General features: G+C 41.3%; 1 protein-coding gene across 4 annotated transcripts; it reads left to right on the top strand.

The window, feature by feature from the left end:
• Positions 1 to 484: 484 nt before the first annotated feature.
• On the top strand, positions 485 to 18,825 carry LOC133501125 (probable ATP-dependent RNA helicase DDX6). 4 transcript variants are annotated; one of them, XR_009795105.1, is made up of 14 exons: positions 485 to 689; positions 4,064 to 4,666; positions 4,749 to 4,812; positions 8,256 to 8,360; positions 10,071 to 10,200; positions 10,352 to 10,498; positions 12,523 to 12,617; positions 12,699 to 12,821; positions 12,934 to 13,062; positions 13,236 to 13,416; positions 13,493 to 13,594; positions 16,403 to 16,604; positions 18,157 to 18,267; positions 18,302 to 18,825. XR_009795105.1 is itself a non-coding variant. In XM_061820607.1 (12 exons), the coding sequence occupies exons 2-12, from the start codon at positions 4,524 to 4,526 to the stop codon at positions 16,600 to 16,602; spliced, it is 1,434 nt and encodes a 477-aa protein (XP_061676591.1). In that variant the 5' UTR covers positions 485 to 689; positions 4,064 to 4,523; the 3' UTR covers positions 16,603 to 16,605. The 4 variants fall into 4 exon arrangements, 1 of the variants encoding a protein (XP_061676591.1); XR_009795104.1 differs by having other exon boundaries at positions 4,064 to 4,681; XR_009795106.1 differs by lacking the exon at positions 4,064 to 4,666.
• The last annotated feature ends 228 nt before the right edge of the window (positions 18,826 to 19,053 follow it).

Raw genomic sequence — 19,053 nt, 5'->3', positions numbered from 1 at the left:
ATGCCATTTTCCATCCATCCATTTTTTTGCCGCTTATCCTCACGAGGGTCGCAGGAGTGGTGGAGCCTATCCCAGCTGTGAACTGGCAGAAAGTGGGGTACACCCTGAACTGGTTCTCAGGGAGTGGCAGGGCACATAGAAAACAGGCACGGGGCGAACATGCAAACTCCACACAGGTGGGGCTGGGATCGAACATTAATCCTCTCTCGTTAACATCAAAAATGTAATTTTCATGTATAAAAATAATAAACTGACCTGCAATGCCATGTGCGGGTTACCAGGTTACTGGGATGGATAGTTTGAGAACCTCAACTCTGCTTAACTGCGATAGGCTGGTAACCAGTTTAGGTTGTATCCCTCCTGCCCAAAGATACTCCAGCACTCCTGCGACCCTTGTGAGGATAAGCGGCTAAGAAAACGGCTAACTGGAACGCTGCTGTTTAAAAACTGTGATCTGATTGGTCTTTTGACGGGCCGCCTCCATAGGGCCGACCGACCAATCGAAACGCGAGAGCGCGGCCATGTTGATTTGTCAATAATTTGAAAGCGAGAGGGACAAAAGAAGATTTTGGAAGGAAAGAGGATTTCCCAAATCTGGGAGAACGACTGGTCGTTACACTCTTCACATAGACCACGTTAAAACGCGTATCGTCAAAAAAGATATTTTGGACGGAAAGAGCAAACTCAAGGTAGGTTCGCCAACTGAGTCGAGTAACTTCTTGCACCGTATTTTAAACACCGTAGGGGGCGAGGCTCATAGCATGCTAACTTCATGAGTCTACTTGCGAAAAGTTCACAACTATTTTAAAAAGGTGCATTAGAAATGGCTGCCAAGGCTTTTTTTTTTGTATCAGCACGCCTATGACTTAATGTGGGGCTTTTACAAAAGGAGTTTGAGTTCACCTTGAGGTCAACGTTAGTTCGCCTCGGCCACGTTGGTATGGCAAAACATTTAACACTGCTGCAATGCCACGCAAGTGTGCTAAGTTTTTTTGCTTCCAGAAGCATTGAAATTCTTTTTGTTTGAGGCTTCACTTATTGCTCGCTTCGCCTTAGCTTGTTTTTCCCCCCGCATCACATCACAGTCATGTTGCTAAAGTTGGTAAATTAATATTCTTTTTCCACAAGGAATATTTGCAAGGCATTATTTTATTCTATTTATAGCAATGCTGTAACCCAAGATTGTTTGATAAACTTAAATAACTGAAATTGTGATTGAGTGATTTTCAAACTCAATTTAAAAGGGCTACTCCACTCGTTGGGTAAGATCGTGAAATTATCATGACCCCAATGAATCACTAATTTAGGGATGGTGGAAAAAATGATAGATCCTCAAAGACATTATCATGTTTTGGAGATAAGAAATGTAAACTCAGTAAACCTAATTTTATAGTTCCTGATTCTCCCCCCCCCAAAAAAAAAAAAAAAAAACAACCAAAGGTACTCCACAAAATGTTTACAAATGACTAAAGATGACAGTGATGTATTTAATTTAATAGTGGTTTGACTCCAATGAAACTCAAATTACTAACCACTTTGTGAGTATTCTCATTTATAAAATGATTTTCAAGCTAGTACTATGGAATGCTTGGGGATTTTAGCAGAGTTCAGAGTTATGTTGGTAGATGAATCAAAAATTGTTTCATTAAAATTACTTACTGTTCAACATTAAAGCGGTGTGGCAAACATATGGGCCAGAACTGGCCCGTCATTTGGTGGGGAAGTAGATCACATTCACTGTTGTTGTTTTTTTTAATAAAAGTAAATCAATAAAAGCAACTTCTGTTGCTAATTTTTATCCATTGGCGCGCCTGACACTTAAATGATGTTAAGCCACTTATGAAGCCCAAACAATGCCAAGATTCAGGAGCACACAAATATAAACGCTACAAAGACTACAATTCTGTGAAAATAACTAACTCCTGTATAAATATTTTAAGACATTGAGTATTACAAAATTTCATTCAAATTTCATTCACTTAAAAAGAGCGAGGTTTGTTGGAACCTTTTTTTTCCCCCCCTTGATGCACTGCCATAACTTCACTTTTTATGTATACATTTACAAAAGATGCTGCAAACACTTCTCAACACTGCTTATCCTCAATAGGATCGTGCACCTACGTCAAAATCATGAGATTTATGATTTACGTAAACATATTGCCGGTTGAATAAAGCATTGTTGAAAGTTAATTCCGTTGAGACGAAAATAAAATGTCTTATCGCGCAACACCCAGAGTTTTGTCCAATAACGTTAAACATTTAGAAGATGATAATAAATGAAGGTACGTGGAAAAATTAGAGACACTTGGCATAGAGGATCCATATTCAATGCTGAAGTCGATGTTTTTGCCGATAAGAAATTTAACTGTTAATTTGCTTCCCTATCTTTGACAAGTGGATGTACACATGTATCTGGTGAATAAGTCATCGAGATTTACACAGAAGAGTTTGAAAGCATATAAAAGTCTAGACGTATACAAATTCTTTGTTGCTAGATCTGTTCTAAATCAGGAATAAGTATTTGGCTTTAGGTAACCTATTAGCAAAGATTTAGAAAATTTACAGTGCTGTGAAAAAATATTTAATCGCTCCTGATTTCAGTTTTTTTTTCCCCATAACTATCACATAAAGGTTTCACATCATCAAACCAATTTTAATACCCCTCATAGACAACCGAAAGAAACACAAAATATAGGCATAAAAAAAATCAAATCCTTTCTGACACTCTGTGAAAAAGTAATTGTCTCAGTAAGTGTCTCACCACAAACCTGGGAAAGGTGATTCCAAAGCTATTTCCAAGACTTTGGGGCTCCAGCAGATCACTGCCAGAGCCTTTATCCACAAATAGAGAAAAGTGGGAACAGTGGCAAACCTTTTGAGGAGTGGACTACCAGGTAAAATTACTCAGTGTGACGGCAACTCACCCAGGAGGTCACAAAAGAACCTCGAACAACATCTAAAAACCTGGAGGCACGCTGGCCTCAATTAAGCTTCATGATTCTACCATGAGAAAGACACTGCCAAAAAAAATGGCAACCAAGGGAGAGTTCCCAGTACAAAAACCCTTGATGTCAGCAAAGAATACAAAGGCTCGTCTCGCATTTGCCCCAAAACATCTTGAGGATCCTCAAGACTTTTGGTGAAACATTTTGTGGATTGACGAGTCAAAAATTTTACTTTTTGGAAGGTGTGTGGCCAATTACATCTGGTATAAAAATGGCACAGCCTTTGATTAAAAAGAACATTATCCCTCCAATAAGGCAGAGTTGAAACAATTCTGCAAAGAAGAGTAGGACAAAATTCCTCCAGAGCGATGTGAACGACTAATAACCAACGCAAACGCTTGGTTTTAGTTATTGCTGCTAAGGGTGGCACAACCTGTTATTGGGTTCAGGGTGCATATTTTTTTTTTTTTCCACAGCAGATCAGAAAGGGATGGATTTGAATATTTTTTTCCCATGTGCCCTAATATCATTTGAAAAATTTTTTTTTTTAGTTTTGTATTTCCTTGGTTTTTCCCTGAGTGATTTTAAAATTGGTTTGATGATTTGAAACCCTTGTGTGATGTGCAAAAATAAAACTGAAATCAGGAAGTAGGCAAATACTTTTTTTACGGCGCTTTCCATATATCCAAATCTAAAGACTTTTCCTGAGCTAGACAAAGTTGTAAAGATCCTGCTTGATGGTTATTTAATAAGAGAATCATCTTAACACTTTAGTAAGAACATTAATCAACGTGTACTTTATGGGAATGCCCTGATCTAACATTTTCACTTCTGATCCAATACCGATAATGGAACCTTGAGTTTTGGATGTTACCAAAATCGTTCCGTTCGAATATCATCAATGATCATACATACTTTTTTGTAGTTTGGAGTCATTTCAACATCAATTCATTAAAAATAAAAATAAAAACTTGTCTTTAATTAAAAAATAAGATATTCTAATCATCCCTGGTATCAGGTGACATTTGACCGACTGACAACAGGTGACCATGAGTGTTTATTTTTATTGTATTTGTGTAGGTTTTAAAAAAAAAATGTTTTGTCTTGTTTCATTGCAGCTAGCCTGGATTTGGCCAATCCAAAACTACTTTTCAAACTATCATCTCAACAAATAAAAAACAAAAGGAAATAGCATCCAGGTGGAACAAACGTGCAAAAATCATGCTGAATTTATACATGTAGCTCATCAGACACTAAGACACCATTGCAGTAAAGACACGATTGTAGCAAAGGACTTTCAGGTAAACACCCCATAAGGTAAAAAAGGGTGTGATAAGTCGCATATTTTTGATCTATTTATTCATTTGAATGTTAATTTCTCAATTTTTTTGGGAGCATCATCTTGTAAATAATCATATTTCAAGCACCGGACTCTTATTTTCAAGGGCCCTGTTGACAGACACTGGAAGTGCAGTGCACTTTTTACTATTTTAGTCTGTACTTGATCAGTGAGCAAAAAACAGATTTTTGAGCATCAGTTGCGCTGGTAAATTGAAAAGACAGAGTGAGAAAGGATAAATGGCAAGAGCATCAAATCCAGCACGGATGATCGGCTTGATCACAGCAACAAACGGGCAGCTCAGAGGGAGCAAGTCTGCAGGATTCGATGGCCAGCAGCCTCAGAAGAGGAGCAATATTCCTCAGAGCAGCGGTGGTATAAAGTATGATTTGGTTTGGTATGCAATTCAAAGTACAAAGCCGCTTCTCATCTAGCTCTGGGTAATTGTTTGTTTTTTCCCTCAGGTTTGGGGATGATTGGAAAATGTGCCTGGAGCTTCCTTCAAAAGACAACAGAATAAAAACATCGGTAAATTACTTTAAGTTTAAGTGATGAGCATTTAATTGTTTTGCCCCTGTCACTTTACGTTGCTGGCAGAGACTGATCTCCTTTACTGATAAAGGTACATTTAAAATAAATGTAAAAGCCATTGAAATAAATTGTGCAGAACTGATTTAATTTTTCCTAGGGGGACGCTTGTACTACAACTGTTAGTGCTAGCACTAGCTTGGTAGGCTATATAAGGTTGTTTTGCCTGCTTGCGAGCTGTATCGTATTAAAAGTGCATGAACATACTTCAAGCAATCCAGGAATGAACGTGCTCTCCCGAGCATCGCACCATTTTCACCCGCCCACCAAAAACACACACATAAACACTCAAATTGTATGCTCTATTTTTATTGTTGTGGGAGTCACGGATGGTGGAATATTACACACGCCTTCCTTTGGTGCAGGCAGTATGGGATCGATTCACACTCAATGATCGTGTCGAGATCTGCCCTGCGACTGGCTGGTAACCAGTTTGGGGTGTCGTCTTCCTTCGCCCGAAGTTAGCTCTCTCCCCGGATAAATGCGGAGGGGTTGCGTTAGGAAGGGCATCCGGCGTAAAAATGACCAAACGAGCGTTCATCTGAGATGACATGCTGTGGCGACCCCTAACGGGACAAGCCGAAAGAAATACACACAATTGTTGTTGATGCCATGGTAATTTGTATCCTGTGAAGTCCGAGTTGACGAGATAGAGACAAGATGTGGTGATATTGACAAGATATAAGATTTTATTGGAGTAGTGCTTACTGCTGTCATGAGAGACCAAATTTGTCTTTTATTCTGAACCTGGAATTATGTGAGACACCGCAAAAAAGTCCTACACTGCAAAATTTTTCCACCAAGATTGAAATAAAACTTTAGCTGGGATAGCCTTGGAAAATGGATGAATTGATGGCCATCAAGACATGTGACAAGGCTAAAAATAAACTCTTTGGATTGGTTCAAGAGAGCAACATGGAGTAACTTTACGAGAGCTGATCTATTGGCGAATTATGACATTAAAGCCAATCATAAAATGCTAAATATCGTCCTATAGCGATCAATCTGATCAGATTGGTGTGAAGTCTAATCCACTTACACAGACGTGGTCCGCAGGTGGGTCAAATAGTGAGTGTGGACTCCAAACTTCTCTGTGCGTGTCTAGGAAGCATGGGCATAAAAAGATCCCACAGCCCTCAGGTAGCTAACTGTAGCTAAATTGTGCAGTTGCAGATACACCTTTGTATAATAACGTTGTTTACCTCTTACTTTGAGGGAAATAAATCTGTTTGGCGTATGATTTAAAAAGTTTTGTGTTCACATGAATCAATCTCTTGATTAGTTGGAGTGGGTTGAAGAGATGTTTTCCGTCTCTAGGAAGCATGGGCATAAAAAGATCCCACAGCCCTCAGGTAGCTAACGGTAGCTAAATTGTGCAGTTGCAGATACACCTTTGTATAATAACGTTGTTTACCTGTTACTTTGAGGGAAATAAATCTGTTTGGCGTATGATTTAAAAAGTTTTGTGTTCACATGAATCAATCTCTTGATTAGTTGGAGTGGGTTGAAGAGATGTTTTGTGTTCACATGAAAGCAGGATGTTTTATATTTTATTATTCACTAATCAAGTGCAGTGTTAGACGGTAGTCTTTGATTGCGTAGTGGAGAAAAAGAGAGAAATATTGTCATGTCATATTTTAAATGGCCATATTTGACATTTTGAGGCAGAATGTTTTTTTTTAAATTAATGAACTGGTGTTTTACAACAAATTGAATTTTTTTTCTAATCTAAAAACTGATCAGATCTGAACCATGACTTTGAACTGTTGTGCCCCTTATTCATACACAAAGAAGTAAGAATCAGAATGAGCTTTATTGTCCAAGTGTGTAAAAACACACAAGGAATTTTACTCCGGCAGTCGGTCCTGCCCTGCTACGACATACAGAACAAAGAACAACAAAGCAACAACGACCGAGAACAAGAGACATTTCTATTTATAGGAACTATTCCTTATAAGAGATGAGAAGTGTGTCAACGTCCCACATTGTGTAACGCTTGTACAAAGTCCCTTTACCCGTTTGTGGTTCCCATTATAGACCAGTGCAATGAAAGTGCAAAGGGAGCATGTTAAAGTGACGAATTGTGTGATAGTCTACAAAACATATTAATAATACCAAAATTGATTGGACCAGCAGGATGTGAGTGAGTGTCCTAACATGGCACAAAGCAGAAAAATACTAGGTTCGCTGATCAATAATTTAATGACTTCATTGGCAGAGGGAAAAAACTGTTTGAATACATGCTAGTTTTGACTTGTGTTGATCTTTAGCGCTTTCCCGACACCAGGAGCTGGAAAAGCTGGTGGTCAGGATATGGAGGGTCCGAAAGGATCCTGTCTGCTCTGGACCTAGTTCGCATTGCGTGCAAGTCTTCAATAGTGGGTAGAGTGGTGCCGATAATCTGTTCAGCTGTTTTGATTGTCCATTGCAGTCGGAGTTTGTCCTTTTTTGTGGCTGCCTCAAACCAGACTGTGATGGAAGTACACAGTACTGATTAGACACCCCATTTCCGCCATCGCTGTTCACCCAACTCTTTTTGAAGGCTTATGGAGCAACTCGTTAGCTTTTCCAACATGTAGATATTTTCTAATGTTGGTTAAAAATGCTCTGCAGCCAATATTTTGTGATGGGTTTAACTTTAAAACTATAAGTATAAGTTTATACAGTCCTTCCGGTACATTTCCAATATAAATGGCTGTGAAATATACAAAGACTTCAACTTGATACTGTATTTCCACTTCCCTCCAAAGGAAATAGATGGAGAGGCAGGACCAAAAGATGCGTCATCAGCCATGATTTCTCACATATCCTCCCGAAAGCATGACGGAAAGTCCAAAAGTTATTTTTTTTTTTTTCGGTTTAACCTGAACCGATGGCACCCCTGTAATTATAAATTCATAATCTTCTCGATTAAGTCTTCTTTTCCTTTCCAAACTCCAAAATCTTGACCTGGTTGAGCTTTGGCTGGCCACAGCTTCTACGGTTTCTTTTTCGCTTTTGTTCCTATCCTACTTCGTTTTAATCCTCTCTCGTTATGAAAGAGAAGAGGCCTAATGTGGCTGGTCCTGTTCAGTCAAAACATAAAACCTTCTGACACTTTTTTTCTTTCAGTGAGCAAAAATCGCGCCACATATAAATCTTATTGGGTACAATACTTTCACTACACAAACGTTTTTACTTTTCGATGCAAAACAAAAAAAAAACATGCTACTAAAAGCTATAGTTGTTTTAATGAGTAACACTTTTGAAATATAAAATTTGAAGGTGATACTCAGAGCTGCCCTCTTGTCCAGCACACCATCAGAAGTCCTGTTCTCAGCAGAGTTTTGATCAAAATGCATATGCATTTCATATGGTGATGGCATGTGCTTTTCCAATCCCAGGATGTTACAGCTACCAAGGGAAATGAATTTGAAGACTACTGCCTCAAGAGGGAACTTCTCATGGGGATCTTTGAGATGGGATGGGAGAAGCCCTCACCTATCCAGGTATACTGGTACTTTTTTGCCTTGTTGATTCTACCGTAGACCCATTTTATTATTAAAAGAAACCGCAGCAAAAGTGAAAACCCGTGCATCCTGGACTCATCACCTAAAAATATTTTTTTAGGCCAGTGTAAATGCATTATAATTTACTGATCAGGCGTTAAAAAAAAAAAAAAAAAAAATCCCACCGACCCTAACAGCTAAATATTTCAGAGGCGTGGGTCTCTATGGCCACGTGTGCATTAGCGGCGCGCTTCTGCGGAAGCACAGAGTCTGTATGACAGCAGCCGCGTGGCCGTGTGCCACTCCCACGTGTGTATTATGTATTTAAGCCTTGTTTTTCATGCCACTTGTTGCCAGATCATTGTGTGTATATGCATGAGTGTACACAAGCGCCAGCTAGCATAACTGCCTCGTCCCATGTCATAGCGTGATTGAGTGTTATCAAATCAAATAACATTTTCATGTTTTGCCATGTCTGATTTTTGACATTGTTTCATGTTTTTTGGACCAAGCCTTCATGAATCTTGATTTCGTTATGCACGTGAGAGCCTGAATTAATGAGAATTTATAAGAAAATGGTGGCGCCATGTGCTCAAGACAGAGTCAAATATTTTATTTAAAAAAAAAAAAAAAAAAACTACCGACCCTAGTTTTTAAATGTAGGCAATCAGAACCACATTTATTTTTTTTTTGGCCTTATGCAGGTATGGTATGTCACAATGTTGGTACAATATTATCAACACTAGTGCTGCACCAGTAATACTATATACTACAAAATGATTTAATTTGTTGACTTAGTTTCAACCACTGCTGTATGAGAATTATAGCCATCTTTGGGATGGGAGGCTCTATTGGCGGATACTGAAAATGAAGTGACTCAGACTGGTAATTAAAAAAATGTTATCGGGACACTGACACGTTTTGGACATGTTCAGAGACGAGAAAGTGAGTATATTGGTAGAAGGGTGCCGAGGATGGAGCTGCCAGCCAAAAGAGCAAAAGGAAAACCAAAGAAAAAGGTTGATGGATGTTGTGAGGGAGGAGATGAGGACAGTGGGTGTTAGTGAGGAGGATGCACAAGATAGACTTAGATGGAAAACGACACGCTGTGGCTACCCCTAACGAGGCAAGCCGAAAGGAAAAGAAGAAGTTGTGACATCCCTAATGCATTTCTAGTTATGCTTACCGAAGCATAATTTTTTTTTCTTCCGTTCATTGGTTTTATTTCACATACTTGACATTTCAAGGCCTCTTTATACTCCCATGTGCACGACAGCGCTCACATTGGGCCTATTATTCAGCAGTTGACATGTACGCAGCACTACTCGAAATGGCCATAAAATCCAGAGGAAACTCCGCACCGTGGTGTTGTTTGGTGCATAGGCACAAACAACAGTCAGGACCCGTCCGCCCACCCGAAGGGTTAAGGGAAGGTTACTCTCTCCTCCACTGGTGTAAACCCCAACATACGGGCGCCTGTCACTGACTTTAGAGTGGAACAGAGTCCAACCCCAATCACAGTCAATACTAGCTGTAGCGATAACACTCCACTTGGAGGAGAACTTCCATCACATTTTTATAAAAGCACGCATGTCGCACTTGCGCATGTTGTGTGAGATAGCTGTAGTGATTTCTGTTCCATTGCCAGCCATGCGACTAAAGAAGCCTGAAGATTGACCATGACTCACTAATATATGTGCTCTCTCATAGGAGGAAAGCATCCCCATCGCCTTGTCGGGCAGAGATATTTTGGCCCGTGCCAAAAACGGAACAGGCAAAAGTGGAGCCTACCTCATCCCTCTCCTGGAGAGAATAGTCATAAAGAAGAATCACATTCAAGGTCAGTGTTTGCGTGATTTTTCCTCAATGGATTTTTTTTCTTTTTTTTGCACGGCACCTGCTTATTGTTAATAAATAATCTGAACTAACTTTGTCCAAGCTTGTCCTCAACCCTCACAGTTCATGAGCAATCCCCACTTGTTTTTACACAGCCTTAGTCATAGTGCCCACGCGAGAGTTGGCCCTGCAGATGAGCCAGATCAGTATTCAGCTCAGCAAGCACCTTGGAGGAGTGAAGGTCATGGCCACCACTGGCGGCACCAATTTGAGGGATGACATCTTGCGCCTCGACGAGACGGGTACGTCTCTGTAATTTACCGTATTCCAGTCAGGGCACATTCAGAAAATGGAGGAGGCGGCGCCATATACCTATTTGATGAGTAAAACGAATGGATTCAGGTTTCCCTTGCCCGACGCGGGTCACCAGCCCTCCCCTCTGTAGCAAGTCCTGGAGGTAGGGCTCGAAGGCGAGCGCATGGTGGCCAGACCTGCACCCATGCCGCTCGGCACTGCCTGAAAGGGTAACATGGGCACCTGTGACAGGGACCATAGGTGTCGGGTGCAATGTGAGCTGGATGGTAGCCTAAGGTGGGGACTTTGACGAACTGATCCCCCAACACAGAAACTAGCTCTTGGGACATGGAATGTCACCTCTCTGGTAGGAAAGGAGCCTGAGCATTTGCGTGACGTTGAGAAGTTCTGACTAGAAATAGTTGGACTCTCCTCTATGCACTGGTTGGGCTCTGGAACCAGTCCTCTTGAGAGGGTTTGGACTCTGTTCCACTCTGGAGTTTCCCACGGTGACAGGCGCCCGTATGGTGGGGTTTACACTGGTGGATAAGAGAGTAGCCTCCCTTCACCCTTCAGATGGGTCCTGACTGTTGTCTGTGCCTATGCACCAAACAACAGTTCAGAGTACCCACCCTGGAGTCTTTAGAGGAAGTGCTTGAAAGTGCCCCCTTTGGGAACTCCCATCATTCTGCCGGGGGACTTCAATGCCCATGTGTTCAATGACAGTGAGACCTGGAAAGGCGTGATTGCAAAGAATGCCCCTCCACTGATCAGAACCGGAGTGGTGTTCTGTTACTGGACTTCTGTGCTCATCACAGGTTGTCCATAACGAACACCGTGTTCAGGCATACGGGTGCACTTGGCACCAGGAGACCCAAGGTCAAAGTTGGATGATCGACTTTGTGGTCGTGTCATCAGACTTGCGCCCGGATGTCTTGGACACTCTGGTGAAGAGAGGAGCGGAGCTCTGAACTGACCACTGGTCGTGTTGAGTTGGTTCCGATGGTGGGGGGAAAATGCTGGTGCGACGGAAGGACATTAAGTCCGAATGGACGATGTTCCGCTCCTCCGTTGCTGAGGCAGCTGTCCTGAGCTGTCGTGGCAGCAACCCCTGAACACGTTGGTGGACACCAACAGTGAGGGATGCCGTCAAGCTGAAGAAGGAGTCCTGTTCGGCATTTCTGGCCTGTGGGACTCCCGTGGCAGCTGAAAGCTACTGGCGGGCCAAGAAGAATGCAGTTTTGGTCTCATTGAGGCAAAAACCTGGGTATGGGAGAAGTTTTGTGAGTATGGGATACCAACCCCCTGATATGTGCTGTTCGGTCCTCATACGACCTGTCAGTTTGGTTTGCATTGCCGACGCCTTCCTGTTGAGGTATTCTGGGCACATCCCACTGGGAAGAGACCCTGGGGATGACCCAGAACATACTGGAGAGACTGTCTCTCAGCTGGTCTGGGCATCCCTGCGAATCCCCCGCAACCCGACCCAGATAAGCGGAAGAAGACGGATTGATGGAGCTCTTCACATTGTGGTAATCAGACCCACTAAAACCAGTTCAGTCTGTTGTAGGTTAATTTGCTTAGCAGTAAAATATTTTAATAGCAAAAAAGCCAATCTCGCCATGTAGTTGAATATTAGTGAGGAATCAAAAAAAATTGTGATACCTCGTTGAAGCCAAATATCAGAAAACATTTCTAATTGAAAAAATAAGCATCAGCAGCCCCTAAAAGGTTGGGCTGTGATTTCATCGTACCAGTACTATCGAATCTTTTTAGCATTGATTGATCCTTTTTTTCTCGACTAACCAAGTAATTGCCTTGCTCGTGTTTTTTTTTCTTCCTAGCCCTAATGCAGTACAAGATTTTCCAAAATCTAGCCTTATCTATCCTTAAAAATTACAAATTGATCTTACATTTCCTTAATCATGATCAATAACATACCTGATCTGCTCGCCGAATCATGATATTAAAGCCGATTAGCATAAAATGTTATCGGCCGATGCCAATCAAGCTTTACTTTTTGTCCCAACAGTGCATGTCATAATTGCCACACCCGGAAGAATATTGGACCTGATGAAAAAGGGTCTGGCTAAAGTCGACAAGATACAAATGATGGTGATGGATGAGGTTGGCCTCTCTTGGGTTATTTCAAGCTGATTAAAAGCATCTTATCTGGTTTTGATTCCTATTCGTGATTCGCACTTTCAGGCAGATAAGCTCCTCTCACAAGACTTTGTATCCATCATTGAAGAAATCATCAGTTTCTTACCAAAAAAACGTCAGATTCTACTTTACTCTGCGACGTTCCCCATCAGTGTGCAGACATTCATGGTATGAGGACTTTCACTTCCAAGTCTCTTTTTTTTTTTTTTTGCCAAAACTTTTCCAAACTTTCTTTTTACAAGAACAAGCATTTTGAGATATTCTTTTTTCTCTTGTCCAGAACAAACACCTGCAAAAGCCTTATGAGATTAACCTTATGGAGGAGCTGACACTTAAGGGAATTACTCAGTATTATGCGTATGTGACTGAAAGGCAGAAGGTCCACTGTCTCAATACTCTATTTTCCAGAGTAAGTTTTAATCTCCTTAATTATGTTCTATTCTAATCTTGTTTTTAATTTGAGTCATGTACCACTAAAGATCCAGAGATGGTCACAAATTCTCCTTTCATTGTCTCCACAATTGTTTTTGTATATGCCATACAAATCAATTTTCAAAAATCACCTCCATGTTTGTGCTACAGCTTCAGATCAACCAGTCCATCATCTTCTGCAACTCCACTCAGCGGGTGGAGCTCTTGGCCAAGAAGATTACCCAGCTGGGCTATTCATGCTTCTACATCCATGCCAAGATGATGCAAGAGTACAGGAACCGCGTCTTCCATGACTTCCGTAACGGATTGTGCAGAAATCTGGTGTGCACAGGTTGGTAGAGGAATTTAGTGCATGTTTTTAGTTTCTAGTCAATTTGGTGGTTAAAAAAAAAAAAATCTTTTTACAGACCTGTTCACGCGGGGAATCGATATCCAGGCGGTCAATGTGGTCATCAACTTTGACTTTCCCAAAAGTGCAGAAACATACTTACATCGCATAGGAAGATCAGGTGAAGACCAAGTGTTTCTATTTATCCCAATTAATGTGATAAAAGTCCAATTCATGAACATCATTTAAAAAATCTATTTGACCATCTGTCATATAGAGAGCCTCCAATGGAAAGAAGTGCTTTAATGCAGCCTTTCCATTTTATTCATTTTATGTTTTCCATTTTTAAACTTGACTTAATTTTTCAAGCAACCAGCAAGGGAGGAGGGGGGTGATGATGGTCACGGTGATGCTCCCAAACCGCTTTAAGGTTAATTTTATGTTGCCTCCTATATTTAAAAGACAGAATTAGCTTTTTGTGCACTGTACTGTCTGTGCTTTCATCCTGGATCAGGTTGTGCCAAGGTGGAATTTTAAAATCATCTCATCCTGCACTTTCTACTTTGGCTTCAGACCAGACCTTTCCCACTCAGAAAAGAGAAAATCTCGTCCAGTTTTACCACTTTTTCTTCGATTATTCACATACTCTGACAGTCATTGCATCTTAAAACAACAGCATTTCTTTTTTTAACTTTCTCCATTAATATCAAAAGTAAACATAAGCAGCATGTCTAACTCGTCTTTGCTCTACGTTGCCCAGACTGTGTTGCTAACTGTTGCTAACAGCGGTGGTGGACGCTGTAGTTATAAAACACATTGACGGGCTGCGTAAGTACTGTAACATTTGTAATTATGAATGTATGTCTTTTAAGAGTGGGGGGGGGTCAGAGTGGGGGGTGTAAGGTCAAGTAGGAAACTGTAGGGTTAGGTTGGCGGAGCAGCAGATGTTAGTTCCGTGTGCTGCCTAAGAAACCAGTGGCTTCCTCTTTTCATTTTTTTACAGTACGTTTGGGAATTGTGCCATTGGATGTAACAACCACATCCCTCACTCATTGAATCACATTGCAAAATGCCAAAAACTGAATAGCTGGATGTTATACTTTTAGCTTGCATTTCATTCTTTTTTTTTTTTTTTTTTGCACGCAACGCAGAATATCTGCAAAGAGACTGCATCAGTGGTGCACAATTGAGCACGTGCGCTGTCTAGAGGGAACATTCGCTGTTTGTTTTTTTTGCACGCCATCCCGTGATCGACCAAGACTGCCTTGCGATCGGCGCTTTGAGTACCCCTGCTCTAGGGCATTACAGAAAGATGTCACGTTTTTCAGGTTTCCCACCCAAAGGCAAATAGTGACTGGTGAACTGCAAATAGGTGGAGTTCACGGTTTAGTGCAAAGGTCACCAACCTTTTTGAAATGTGGAGCTACTTCTTTTTAAGATGAAAGGGCTACCAGTTTGATTCCCAATTCTGAAATAATATACCTGTTCAAATTACCCCTTGTGTTGTTAGTAATCATTAAAGTGGGCCTGTCATTAAATGGATGATTTTTGGTATATTATTAATGAAAAACCCACAGCCAATATGGTCCCATGTGTTTTTTCACCACAAAACATGATTTTGACGTATACAGCTATTTGTAACTCACGCCATGAAAATCCTCTCAGGGATTTGTTTTTGAGAAGAAGCAGGAAGTGACGTAAAGGACAGCGGCACCTCCTAGTGGACTCATTTGTTTCCGTTAGTTTTATCTCCGGGAAGGTAGCTCATTGTTCCTTCGTGTTAGCCAAAATGCCGGCTCATTGCATTGCTGGACATTGCTTGAACACTCGGGAGAATGGAATTACCCTTCATAAGTTTGAAAGAGACCCTCTTCGTTGTGAAAAATGGATTTCACGGGTGCAGAGGACGAGAGCTTTGTGGGTTCCAAATAACAGGTAGGTGTGTATACAGCTACTAAAAAAAACAATAGTTTGGGCGGACCACGTAATCGGTCTCTCTCATAATGTAACAAAAGATCCGTGTATGAAATGTGTCGGTGTGCGCATACAGCTACTAAAAAAAAAAATAATAGTTTGGGGCGGACCACGTAATCGGTCTCTCTCGTAACGTAACAAAAGATCCACGTATGAAATGTGTCGATGTGCACGTCGCCCTGCCAACAATGTCTCAGTCAGCCTCGTCTCGATAGTGTTCATCATGTCGACTTTGAACGTACCCCTAAAAGCAGCATGTCTCTGCTCCACCTCCTCCTCGTCCTTATATGGCACCACGGCGCAGAAAATCAGCCACACCGGCTGAGGCGCCGCGTTCGGTGGTCACAGCTTCTGCGAAGGCTGCTCGTCAGGCTTTGCGACGGGGGCAGCTCTGAAGAACCCAGCCGAGAATGCGTTACTCAGTCGCGTGCGCACATAAACCGCCCCGGCTCGACTGTAAGCACCCCCCTAAAGCAGCACCGCTCGGCTCTGTCATAAGCCACACCGGCCGACTGCGATGAGCCGCGATGGCTCATCTCCGCCGCAGAAGTGGCTCGGACGGGGATGCGGTTTGGCCGTGATTGCATATCATCTGAATATGGCTCGAAACAATAGTGTAATATTGCCCCGGTAACTTCACTCGGTTGTGTGGGGTTGTCCTTTTCGAAAAGAGCTTCGGTGTCAGAAGGGGCGTCAGAAAAATCCGAATATCTCTGTTGTTCAGCTTCCATAGTAGCAGGTGTTGTGCGTTTTCAACGGTGGAAGTGACGATGACGTCAAGGACCGAGGACGCGACTAATATGGCGACCATTTGGGGCCAATCAGTTACTTTAAAAGAAAAAACAAAACACAACCCATTACTGGTCTGATCACAAGATAGAGGTAATTTTTTTACTGTGTACTGAGCTATTTTTAGAACAGGCTCCATGTTGTCCTTGGAGGTGCACCCTTGTTGCCGTTGAGGGGGGACTTGCGCTGCATTCATACCACTTGAATGTATTGTGTTCTCTTTCAGGGCGCTTCGGTCACCTGGGTCTGGCCATCAACCTGATCACATCGGAGGATCGTCACAATCTGAAGAGCATCGAGGACCAGTTGGTCACCGACATCAAGCCCATCCCTGGCAACATCGACAAGAGCCTGTATGTGGCAGAGTTTCACTCTGTGGACCCCGACGACAACGGACCAGCAAACACAAAACAGGGAGCAGCCTGAATGTATGTGGTAAACTTCTTTGGATCACCTCCATAAGTATTTTGAGCAATGCAATCTTTGCCATCGTGTCTGTCTGTCTTTAAGACAGGACTTCATGGGTAAAAAGGAAATTTAACCACTATATAATAAAACTAAAATGAAGTTATTTGTTTTAAACAGCCATATGCTTCCCCAATGCGGCAATACATTTAATTTTCTGTTAAATGATTATCACAACAGTTTTCCTCTTTGCCGCTTTCTTTGGTGGTTGATTTTAGATGAACTATTATTCCTGCCCTTCTTTAATTTTTCATATTGCTTGGATAACAAATGAAACACTTGGGATTTAATTTTGGGGTTGCACTCCAAAAAGATGCGCGTTTCCATTCTGTCCACTGTGCAATATAAAAGCCATCAAAGATTTAAAGTGACTCTTAACTGTGGTGTAGTGCGGATAATCTGACACAGGCTAGCCCTAAAGAGTATGTAACACAATTGCTAGTGGATTGAATCCTTGGGGAGGAGTTATATAGGTTTTCCAGGTGACTAGCTGTTTTGGTAGTCAACAAAGATGTCATAGGGATGCTCTGAGATAATGAAGTAGAGCAGTGGACCTAATTTGAACCATACAATTTCCTATCTTGTAACTGGTACACCTGATGACTACAAGAAGACCTGCACGTGTTTTACTGGAGTGTAAAATTTCGGTCATATCGCACAACACTACCTGCCTTTTTGTTAAAAGATATAAAATATCACCCTCGGACATGTCCCTTGACAAATAATGTGTGATGTGTGTCAAAACTTTTTCTTCTCAGAATCAGAAAACGCTCATGACCAACAACACGAAACCAATAGGAAATTGAGTTGGAGCCCATAAAGCACAGACTATGTGAAACAGATCAATTTTCAGATTGAGTCAAACCTGAAAAATAAATAAACGTCATATACCACTGTCCTGGAAATACAGTAAATTCTTTCATTGAGACGGACAGCAAACTCTCAATGAGAAAAGTCTGAGGTTGAGAAAAGGACACTAATCGACTGCTATTGTGCCCAAAACGGGGAAAACCTCATCATGTGCAGATTTAAGAGGTCTCGTGGCGTAAACAAAACATCCTTGCTAGCCTAAAGCTGAAATGCTGCTTTGGACCTATCTTCACCTGATTTTGTTGGAGTACCACAATAATATAAAGATAATTTGAATGCATTATCAGAGGATGTTTTTTGCTCAAAACATAGCTGTGAGACTGCCAAGTGGTTTCGTGGATGCTGAAACTGTGCAAAATTTATAATCCTTATGTTTGCGTTTACCCCCAATTCTGGTGTGAAATACTCATAGAACAATCACCAATATGGAAGCTCGGGCCATCACCAGGTAAAAATAGAGGAGCAACTAGTTTTGTTAATTACAACGTGTCTCATAAGTTATATAGTTATCTTTTACAAATTGGATTCAGTGTTGCTCATCTCTTGCACACAACATAGGGTATCCCCCTAACTCCCTGTTTTAAAAATGTATTCTGTTTGAAATTTGCATGTATGTACACCAATTTATCTTTTTTTGTTTTTCAGGAAAGAAGTCATTGGCATCGCAGTTACAAGAGTCCTCTTTCACTGTTTACAACTGTGGCCTATGTTTTGTCTCTCTTACTCACTCACTCACACTCACACACACACACACACCACACACACACACACACACACACACACACACACCACACACACACACACATTCTGGTTACCTGCTGCCATTTAAACCAAGCAAAAATGTTGGATAGAGGTCAAAAAGTGAAATACTAGCCATGCTAACTTACATTTTGTTGTTATAAACTTCAATCTTTGTGATCCATTCCTTTCTGCCACCATTCCAACTTGTTTTTGCCCTCTTTTTAAAATTGTGACTGGTTTATGCAGTTACAAATCACAGCACAGAAGCTCTGTATATTTATTTTGACTAAGAGGCCAGTTCAGTTCAGTGTTGCACTCATTTCAACACCCATAGTTTTCTTGGCAAAAAAAAAAATAACACTCCCTGAAGAGTAAACAAATTAAATTAACGAGGAAGAAATTTTGCTTGAAACTTGTCATGATTTAGCCATTTGACTTTTCTGTGTGTTTGTCTGTGTGTGTGTCTGTATCTCTTTGTCTGTCACTGACAACCATAGCAGCAAGCGAGAAGGGCAATAATTTTCCTGTAAGCTGCTGTTGCTTTCTGAGAGAATAAAAGTAATTTGAGGTTTGTTTCATTCTTTTTATTGATTTATATTAGATAGGATAGATGGGGGGGGGGGTAGTACAGTTCCCTCGCTGCAAAACAATGCTGTTCGGTGATAGTATAATAGAGAGACAAAGCCTGCATAAATGAAGCTTCTCCCTTGACTTCATTACAGTTCCTTACCACAAGATAGTGCCAGAGTAATGCTTTTACATTTGACACACGAAGGTAAGAGTTGAACAACACTGAATTGG

This window comes from Syngnathoides biaculeatus, chromosome 5 (assembly GCF_019802595.1).
Source record: "Syngnathoides biaculeatus isolate LvHL_M chromosome 5, ASM1980259v1, whole genome shotgun sequence".
Taxonomy (NCBI): domain Eukaryota; kingdom Metazoa; phylum Chordata; class Actinopteri; order Syngnathiformes; family Syngnathidae; genus Syngnathoides; species Syngnathoides biaculeatus.
Note: the sequence above shows the minus strand (reverse complement) of the source record. Positions and strands in the feature narration are given on the sequence as shown.